This window comes from Hibiscus syriacus, unplaced genomic scaffold (genome assembly GCF_006381635.1).
Source record: "Hibiscus syriacus cultivar Baekdansim isolate YM2019G1 unplaced genomic scaffold, ASM638163v2 tig00002684_pilon, whole genome shotgun sequence".
In the NCBI taxonomy this organism is placed as follows: Eukaryota; Viridiplantae; Streptophyta; class Magnoliopsida; order Malvales; family Malvaceae; genus Hibiscus; species Hibiscus syriacus.
In genome coordinates this window covers 242,828-252,743 of record NW_024061939.1, presented here as the reverse complement: position 1 = coordinate 252,743, position 9,916 = coordinate 242,828, and the positions used below count along the sequence as shown (strand labels likewise).

Sequence of the window (9,916 nt, the reverse complement as noted above, 5' to 3'; positions counted from 1 at the left end):
ATAAAAGATTAATCTTGATGAGCGGGATAAAATCTGAAGATAGTCTCTTCTGTTTAGAAATTCATGTATGATTAGAAGGGACTTTTAAGGAATGTAATGTAGGCCATGGTTCACGATTATGAAAGAAATTGATAAAATGCCCAAACAAGTGTTCAAGGGTAATTGAACAAATGATCAATTCATTTTGATGCTTTCAATATTGTCTTGCTCAATTAGGATTTGCTCGTATGTGTCTTTTGTTTCTTCTTGATGTTCTATGACCTTCTGGAGAACTGATCTTCGAACCGGTCATACTCGATCAATCTTATGGTTTGAAGCTTGATGATTCATTTGAGTCGAGGGACTCTTTGCATGTGTTTCTTTCCTTTTTTTTCCTTTTTTTCCTTTTTCTTATTATTTCTTTGTTTTTGTTTTTTTCTTTGCTTCTTTTTCTGCTTTGATTTGATCTTTGCACTCTGCATTCGGTTCACCTTTTGGTATCTGATTTGAATATATGTCTTCACTCATGCGAGCAGATTTCCTTCACCTTACCCGCCAGTGTGGAGGGTGATCATTGGTTAGGGTTGAATCAGAAAAAATATAATTTAGGCTCAAATGGGAACAACAAAGCATATATTTTCTCATTTTGTGAAGACATAATGAAAGAATGTCATTCATCATTTCATACACAGAAGTCTTCGCAGAAGAGGTATCCCTAGGGGGATAGATTTTCAGGATTAAAATTATATTCACATGAAAACAATGAAATTAATGCATGATAGAATTATTTTGAATTAATTCTCCTTTTTTCTGATTCTTGCTCTCAGCATGTCTCTATGTTCAGGCTCATCTCAGGAAGATTGATACGAGATGCCCCAAGTTGTGTCTTATTGTAGAAGGGTTAATGTTCAAGTGAACAATCTTGTACTCAATGCTTTTAGGTTTTATTGGTAAAAATATGTCAGTTTTATGTCTAAGAAGATGATGGTGTGACTTTATTGACTCAAAAAAATATAAGGGTATGCCTTTTTGTGTCTCAACAAAGATAAAAGCAATGTTTAAAAGTCTCAAAAAGAGGTAATGTCAAAATTTGGTTATTTAGATAGTGACCATGTATTATTTCGGGTAAAGAATCGAGAGATTTTATTTATGGTTTTGGATGGTATAAGAAAGGTTTAATATTGCCATATGTCAAAAATCCATAATTATTGAAGAATTAAGAGAATTTATAATTCATTTGATATTCAGAGAACTAAAGATTAAAACTTGTTCAATTATTCAACCTTAGAAGGTAGCATAAGTTCAATCATTAAAAGATTAAGCAAATACGAAAGACATGACAAAAACGAGTTCAAACAAAATAATGCTCTCAATGCAAGTGGTAGATGCAATGCCCCCATCCTTCTTCGATTGTCTATGCCCCTGAATCCATCAGGTTCTGGATCTTGTGCTTCAGTGTCTTACAGTTTTTTAGCGGAATGCCTTGAGCTTCCTATATGGTAACTGCACACAGCTTCAACATCATAAACCTTAAGATATGGGGACTATTTTCTCAGATCATCTTGGAAGGCTCAACCCTACAACCAACTGAACAGGCTCTCACCGTCCTGATTTCAGCTTCTACTTTTAATTGTTTGAATCTTGCTTCTATTCTCAACATGATTAGGACCACTTCATCGAATCTTCCCACAAACTGATTCCATGTTCTTATGAATGATGCATGTAAAAATGCTTAAAAATGAAATGCAGATGCAAAATGCAAAGATGCAAATGCATATGCAAAAAATATTGATCTCAGCGATTAATATCATAGAATAATTTTCACCAGAGATAAAAGCCTTCACATTACAAGGTAGTCCATTTTACAGACATGCTTTCACTTAAATGTTGAGTCTAAAGTGGATCACTACTTCGTCTTGGATCTTCATCCTTGAAAATGATGCCCCTCAAGCATTCTGTAACCTAACTCCGTTAATGCCCATGCGGTGGTGAAATCAGTGCGCCGCTCCTTGATGACTAGCGATAAAATGATTGCAAATATGGTTATACTGCTTGATTACTCCTTAGATCATTGGATCATCATTTTGGTCTCGGATGTTGCATGATCTTCGAGCAAGTCTCATTCTTGTATTCTGAACTTCTTTAAGCCCTTAGTGCATATATGTATACGCGACTGCTTGATTGAAAACTTTTATCTCTTCTTGTGAAAATTTTCTCTTGAATATCTCCTTGCAGATCAACACTTTTGCATTACGTCATGACGATACAATGCAATGCAAAGAATGATGAAAAATGACACCAACAAAAGAAAATAAATGAGTTAGTATGAACAAATGAGCTAGTACAAACAAGATAATCAAAAGAGTTAAAAGATGCTTTCTACATATAAATATAACACCTACCCAATCATGATATCTACCCAAACATGCTTTCATTAGATAACAATCCTACCCGGACATACTTTCTACCCACAAGGATTATTTTCAAGAAATTAATCCCAACCGCATGGTATCTAGTTCACATCATTTTATTCGAAAAGAATAAATATATTCTGCGAATCTTAAAGTAAAAGGTAAGGGTTTAGAAACGCTCCTCCTTTGTGCTCACTTATTTTGGGTACCTACTGACAGACAAAGGTTCGATATAACTATACCTAAGGTGGTCGTTCTACGGTTCACTATATGCATGGTTTTGGTTTAAATAGAAAAGGGTACTCAAATTATCCTTGATGTTGGTACCCCTTGGGCTGCCAAACCCTCGATCCTCACCCATTACAGGTTTCGAACAGAATGAGTTCAATTTGAGGGGATTAACTTCCTTATACTCATACGAGGAATAAATCCCTGCGAAGTTATAAAGTATGTATCCCATCTGTTATTTTCTAAAACTCATACGAAGAATAAATTCTTACAAGAGTAAAGCATTCACCCCGACTAATTTGGATCGAAGCTCAGGTCTAGAGTTTATTTCATGCCAATGCACGTGGTGTGTGTGAGGAGGAACGTAAAATCCTTTCAACAAATGTTAGTATGACAATTAAAAATGTTTAAGTTAAAAACTTTGATAGGGTTGAAATCAAAAATTAAAATGTTAGTATGACAATTAAAAATGAAGAAGTTAAAAACTTCAATATACGAATCATAAGTCAACTAAAGACTCGAACTCATAGTTTCCACCACAACGACAATGTGTAAGCGGCTTACAGCCTGACTCTCTAAATAAAGTCTCTAGCGGAGTCGCCAAGCTGTCATAACCATTCTTTTTTTGAAAAGCAGCTAAATATTATTTTAAAAAACAATTATGACCTTTATTATAAAAATTGGTGATTTTGTATTAATTTGGATGAAATTAATACAGAGTAGCCATCGACCTTTGGGCTAGGTATGTCGAATACCTAATAAACGTCTTTTAAAAAAAATTTAAGTAAAAATCGTTTTTAAGACAAAATTCGATCTGTGTTTACTAGAAATTCGATTTGATGGGTCCTGGATTCAATTACACGTGGGGAAGTATTAGCACCCCCACAACGCCCAAAATTGTACTGTATCGCTTACACGTTGTCGTAATGTGGTGGAAATTATAAATCGATAATACAGTTAAAATATGATCCGTTTATTAAAATTTGATTAACTTACTTCGAATTAATTATTTTAATAGAAAATCCTTTTACTCGATAAAAAATCTTGAAATTTGCAATCCTCCGTCGGGAAAGCTATCACAACTAGGGGTGTTCATTCGGTTAATTCGGTGGCCGAACCGACCGAACTACTATTTTCGAATTAACCGAACTTTTTTTTTTCTTTAACCGTTAACCGAACCGAACTTTTTTTCGAAAATATTAACTGAACCAAATAAATTTCGGTTAATTCGGTTAATTTTCGAATTAACCGAAATTTTTTAGAATTTTAGAATTTAATATTTTTTAATTAAAAAAACAATTTACAATTAATTTAAATAATATCTAATTATAAATAATATCTAATTAATTTGATTCAAACATTTTGCATTTAGTTTTGATATTATTTTAATTAATTAATATTGATTTGGGTTTTAAATAGATTTTAAATGGATTGGGCCTCTTAATATAATTATATTTAAAGGTTAATTCGGTTAATTAACCGATTTCGAACCGAATTAACCGTTAACCGAATTCCAAAAAAATCCTTAACCGTTCCCCGACCGAATTAATTCGGTGGCCGACCAAATTAACCGAACTAATTCGGTTCGGTCGGTTAATTCGGTTAAAACCGAATTTTGAACACCCCTAATCTCAACCATTTCTCATTCGTAAAAGAATATTCTATCTTCAGATAACGCATATCGAAATAAAAATTAATATTGAAATTTACATAAAAATAAAATAAATTAATAAGAACACATTGAATCATTCACATAAAAATATTTAATTAATAAAATAAAATAGATTTATTTCAAGTCTCATTTTGTTTGAACATTGTATCGGATTGTACCACTTCGATCAAGTGATACTTTCCACGCTCGTTCTACAGATACGTTTTCTTGAATTTATTCAAATAATATAAATTGATAGATAACGAATAAACACCGAAAACAAATACAATTTGAAATCTATGAAATAAAATATTAACAATACACATAGTTAATAACGTCTATTTAAAATAATACATATATAGCCGAAATATACAAAATACATATACATGCAAGATTAGAACAAATTAAAATATTACAAATCAAAATACAAATAATAAAAACAATAAATAATCATATTCTATTTAAAGGATCAAAATAGCAAAAATATAAACTTAAAGGACTAAATAGCAAAAACATAAATTTAAAGGACCAAAATAGTGAAAATAGAAATTTAGAGGCTAAACCATAAATATAAATAAACCAGATTCCTAATATCGAAAATATTAAATAGTACATGTACTATAAGTGAAAATAACCCATAAATAAATCTTAGGACTAGAATGCATTAAAACAAAAACATGAAGGTCGAATAATAATTAAACCAAATGTAAAACAATGACTAAAATAAAATATTTACAAATGTCATAGCCAAATTCGAACATCAACAAAAATACACAACAACTGAAACCAATGACTAAAATGGAACAATTACAAATCTCATGATCAAAGTCAAACATTGATAATAATAGCATAATAAGTAAAAATAGGACTAAAATATAAATACTAAAACATCAGTACTCAAAATAAAATAAGTCAAAACTCTATTCAATGGCTAAAATGAAATATAACAAAGAATAGTGGGACCCAAAGTGGGATTTACTCACGCGTAAAAAATACAAACTGGTCCCCCTCGAAACTACATCGTTTCGTAGGGGATATTTATGCCTAACATCAAGGCTTTCTTCTTCTCATCTCTCATTTGCTTCGGTTCAACAAAATAGGGAGGGAGAGAGTTTTATGAGCTCTCTCAACTTCCCTTGTCGTGGAAGAAAATGATGGCCACCGTCGAAGGAGCTCATGGTGGCTTGCTACGGCGCCCGCGATGGCGCACAGCGGTCGGAGAAAGAGAAACATCCCAAAAGCTTCCGCCTTTCTTCCCCAACCCAAATCTTAGCTCATTATAGCGTAAAATCGACCCTATGAACCTAGATCTAAAATATACCTTTCGGAAAAAATGTGAAGACCCAACGACCCTTAGGCTTCCTGACAGCTTTGAACAGAGGTAAGAATCTTCGCCCACTATTTCTCTTGTTGTATTTTGTTTTATGTTTGAATCCTTGCTTTGGTTTTTCGTTCCCTGAATGGGTTCTTTGTTTTTTTCTCTCCAGAAAACCGGTTCCCTCTCCCACCGAATGGTTGATTTTTTCTTTTTGTAAACCCTCCAAATCCTGCTCTGCTTCATAGATGTTTGATGATTAAAATCTGCATATTTCTTTGGGATTTGCTATTGATTTCATTTAATTTTTTTATTGGGATTTTAGAATGATGGGAGTAGTTTTCGGTAACTGTAGGTGTCACTACAGGTGAAGCAGCGTTAGAAATCCCATCGGTGGTAGGAGTAACAGGCGGCAGAGGCAGCGTCAGGTCCCTAAGGTTAGGGTTTTAGAAATCCTAATTGGGTCAGGTCTGATCAGATCCGGATCGGATATGAGTCTCGGGTCGAATTCGGGTAGGTCTGGATTGGTTGTAATCTGGGTTTGTCTGAGTGGGCTATTGGATGGGTCTTGTCATTGTGGGCTTCGAGTGGGCTAATTGTAATCTGGTTCCATTGGTTTGTAATTGGCCTTGGGTGATTGGTGGGCTTCGTTTTAGGCCTGTAAAAAAATGTAGAATATATAAAATAATAATAATAATAATAAAATAATTAATAATATTTTTTAGATCCAGACAAAAATGAGTGTCTACAGCACTTGTTGCACACAAGTTAAGGATAAGACACTTATCAATGGATGATAGCGTTGAAAATTTTGATCAAAGTCAACAATTTCATGCCTATTCGATATTCTTACTTTGAAATAAAAAGAATCGACAGGTTTTAAAGTTGTTAGGACATGGGGGGAGGGTTGGGTTCTGTGTTCAAGGGAAAGCTCCGTAGTGGTCAGTTGGTGGCACTCAAACCGTCGAGCAAATTTAAACCAAACGGAGAAGATTTCATAAGTGAAGCTGCGACCATCGGAAGGATTCGTCATTGACTTTAAAAATTTGTACATTTTCTAAAACTAGATCAGGAGAATGTAAATTTAACCACAATATCATTGAAAGAAAATAAAAATGTCTAAATAATAAAGGTCATCTAAACTCCGAGATAGATCGAAGTGGGATGACTTAAATATTCTATAAAAAAAAAAGGATTAAAGTCTCCGTTTTGTTTCAATGTTGGCGGTAATTTTATTATTATGCCGTTAATAATGCGCAAGGATTGGGAGATTCAAGTCTTGCACCTGTACATAGAGGGCTACAAATTAGCGGACTATATTTCCAAACCTGGCGGTGGCTCAGCCACTACCTTTGAACAACCACCGGTGAGGCAATGCCAATACTGCTGGTAGATGTGAAGCTAGGACAGTGATGTTGTAAGCTGTTGTTTTGTTCCTTTATCTACCAGTCTTGAATCTGTCTCTGACCCAACCCTATTTAATCATTAGAATTTTTAATCTAACGCTTGTTAAGAACTTTTTTTTTCTTCTTCTTCTTCATCCTCATTAAATGAAGATATGGGAAAATTGTGTCACGAAGACCCAAAAAAAATCGTATCATAACAACATAATTTATTAGTAATAAAATAAAGATATAAAATAAGAGAATAAAGAAAGATCAACAAAGGCAATCAACATTAAATTTATGTTGTCGCCATGCCAATTAAAAAAAAACACGAGGAATTAAGAAACGGCTGGAGTTTAGTTTATCTTTAGTTCCCCTCCTCTTTATTATTCCACCCGAAAGCAAAATAATTAATCTCGATTTAAATGAATAAATATTGATTTAAATAAATAATTAATCTCAAGTTCAGGTACTAATAACTATATAATATTTCAGTCTTTATTATCAAATGGTTGAAAAATCTTTAATAAAAAAGGTTTTTTATTAATAAAATTCACTGAATTTCATCAAAATTAAAATTGAAGGAGAAGAACTAAAAGTGTAGGACAGAGAAGGAAAGGGATAAAACGTTTACTACCAGTTGTTATACTTGTGTGGACCCTGTCCAATAGAACAAGCAGCATAACTAGCACCCATCATTGCCATTCATTCAATCGAAATTCCTCTGTGGACATTCCGCACCCATTTATTCAATCCGATGCCAAAAGTTGTGGTTGCAATTCATCCAAAACCTTTTCTCTTAAATCATAAGATTTTTCACGATCAACCCAAAAACCAAACAAATGGCGTTGCTGAACTTCCTTTTCCCGCCGTCTCTTTTCATCACTGCAACGTCTCTTGCGTCTTTCACGTCACTGGCGAGTGCTGGGTTATCAGAATTTAGAGGAAAGAATCTCGAGTACTCCAAGTTTTTCAACGTCGCTTCAAAAGCTTCCGATGCAGAAAAATCGAACAAGTTAACGCTTCCGAGTAGAATCGCCATGGCCACGCTTTATACACCGGCTTTTCTTGCTGGGGTTTCTTCGTTTGCGATTTTCCCAGAAGAGAATCTCAGGCTTTTGTTGCTCAAATCCGCCATTTCCATCCATTTCTTCAAGAGAGTTCTCGAGGTATGTGACTTAGGTCTCTTATAAATCATAAATCAAGCTCGAAGAACAACAAAACTTGAATTACGTCCACTAATTCATTTATAGTACATTCAATTACGTAACTCCGTTGTTAATTGTCAAGCAAAGTTACATGAAATTATTTTAGATACTGAACTTTATTATTGTATCGATTTTACTTCTGAAATTTTAAATAATTTTTTAAGTGTCAGTCTTTCGACTGCCATCGGTAATAAAGCACAATCCGTCATCATTCATATTTCATGGCAAGATCGATATCAAAATATTTGTATTTTATCTCTTGTCTCTTCTCCTAAGATTGGTTTTTCATGAAACCCACTTAAAATCGATAAAAAAATCATTTAAAAGTTCGAGATATTAATACTTCGATCTCTTTTAACAATCATCCGATGAGACTAGTTTTAAGGTATGTTGTTCATCTTCTCTTGAAATAATATTTTTCCATATTCAAATTTTGGAACAAACAAACGCTCTAAATCTCGTAAATCTAATAAAGTCTCCAATTTTTTTTAAAAAAAGATATATTTTTGTTTTATTTTATCGATTTTGAGTGTGTTTCATGAAAAAATAATCATATAAGAAGAATGAGAAGTGAAATGCAAGCATTTTGATATTGATTTTACCATAAAACAATATCGGTGATAGACGATGATTGAATGTTGGTAGCGGCCGAAAATATGCTAAAAAATAAATTGTTTAAAACTTCAGTGGTAAAATCAATACACCCTTAAAATTCAGAGTATGAAACAACGTCGTCTTAGACATTAGAACAGTCGCGTCAAAATGACATTATTTTAGGGTCACATATCACTTCAGAAACTGTTAATCATGTCATCAATTTAACGACATACTTGACATAATTAAATGTAAAATTAATTTTTTTTAATATAATTAATAAAATTAAAAGTTTAATGCCATAAATGAGTTACTTAACAAAAATAGTTTTTCTTTTTTACACTCTTTGCAGTCGTGTTTTGTTCATAAATACAGTGGTGAAATGGGAGTCGACACGATGATAACAGTACTCTCAAGCTATTTCATTTCCAGTGCACTCATGATCTTCAACCAACACTTAACGATTACACTACCCGAACCGGCAATTGATTTGAAAAGCCCTGGGATCCTCTTGTTTCTCCTGGGAATCACCGGCAATTTCTACCATCATCTTCTTCTCTCCAAACTCAGATCCCAAGGCCCCGGCAAGGAATACAAGATCCCAAAGGGGGGTTTGTTTGGAGTTGTGGTTTGCCCTCACTACCTGTTTGAGGTTTTAATTTTCTGGGGATTTGCTTTCATTTCCCAGACCTTGTTTTCATTTGCATATGCGATGGGCACTACTTGTTACTTGCTGGGTAGAAGTTATGCATCCAGGAGATGGTACCTTTCGAAGTTTGATGATTTTCCCAGGAATGTTAAGTCCATGATTCCATTCTTGTTCTAGTTCTGTAGGTTGAGATATGTTGTTTAAAGCTAGATTCAGTGCTCAGCCTTTGAGTAGCTATGAAGAAGATAGATACTATAACTATTATTGGACATAAATTCGAATATTTGTCCTCAAATGCCAAATCATTTTGATTTATATATATATATATATTAGATTTGCTTTTGAAACGAATATAGCTGGATTATAGCATTAAAACAAGAGTGAATTACACAATTGGTCATTAATATTTAAATAAATTTTTATTTTTTTACTAAAATTTTGAAAGTAATAAATTGATCACTAACTTTATTGATTAATAACAGATCGATCACTCATC

The 9,916-nt window shown here is 33.3% G+C and overlaps 1 protein-coding gene across 1 annotated transcript; it reads left to right on the top strand.

The window, feature by feature from the left end:
* Nucleotides 1-7,706: 7,706 nt before the first annotated feature.
* On the top strand, nucleotides 7,707-9,663 carry LOC120148483 (very-long-chain enoyl-CoA reductase-like). The gene is made up of 2 exons (XM_039161591.1): nucleotides 7,707-8,138; nucleotides 9,124-9,663. The coding sequence occupies exons 1-2, from the start codon at nucleotides 7,812-7,814 to the stop codon at nucleotides 9,595-9,597; spliced, it is 801 nt and encodes a 266-aa protein (XP_039017522.1). The 5' UTR covers nucleotides 7,707-7,811; the 3' UTR covers nucleotides 9,598-9,663.
* The last annotated feature ends 253 nt before the right edge of the window (nucleotides 9,664-9,916 follow it).

What these genes read in the sequence shown, in the direction of transcription:
- LOC120148483 (XM_039161591.1), top strand. Translation starts at nt 7,812, where the DNA reads ATGGCGTTGCTGAACTTCCTTTTCCCGCCGTCTCTTTTCATCACTGCA. An exon ending in TCTTCAAGAGAGTTCTCGAG is followed by an intron (nt 8,139 to 9,123) that starts GTATGTGACTTA and finishes CACTCTTTGCAG; the next exon opens with TCGTGTTTTGTTCATAAATA.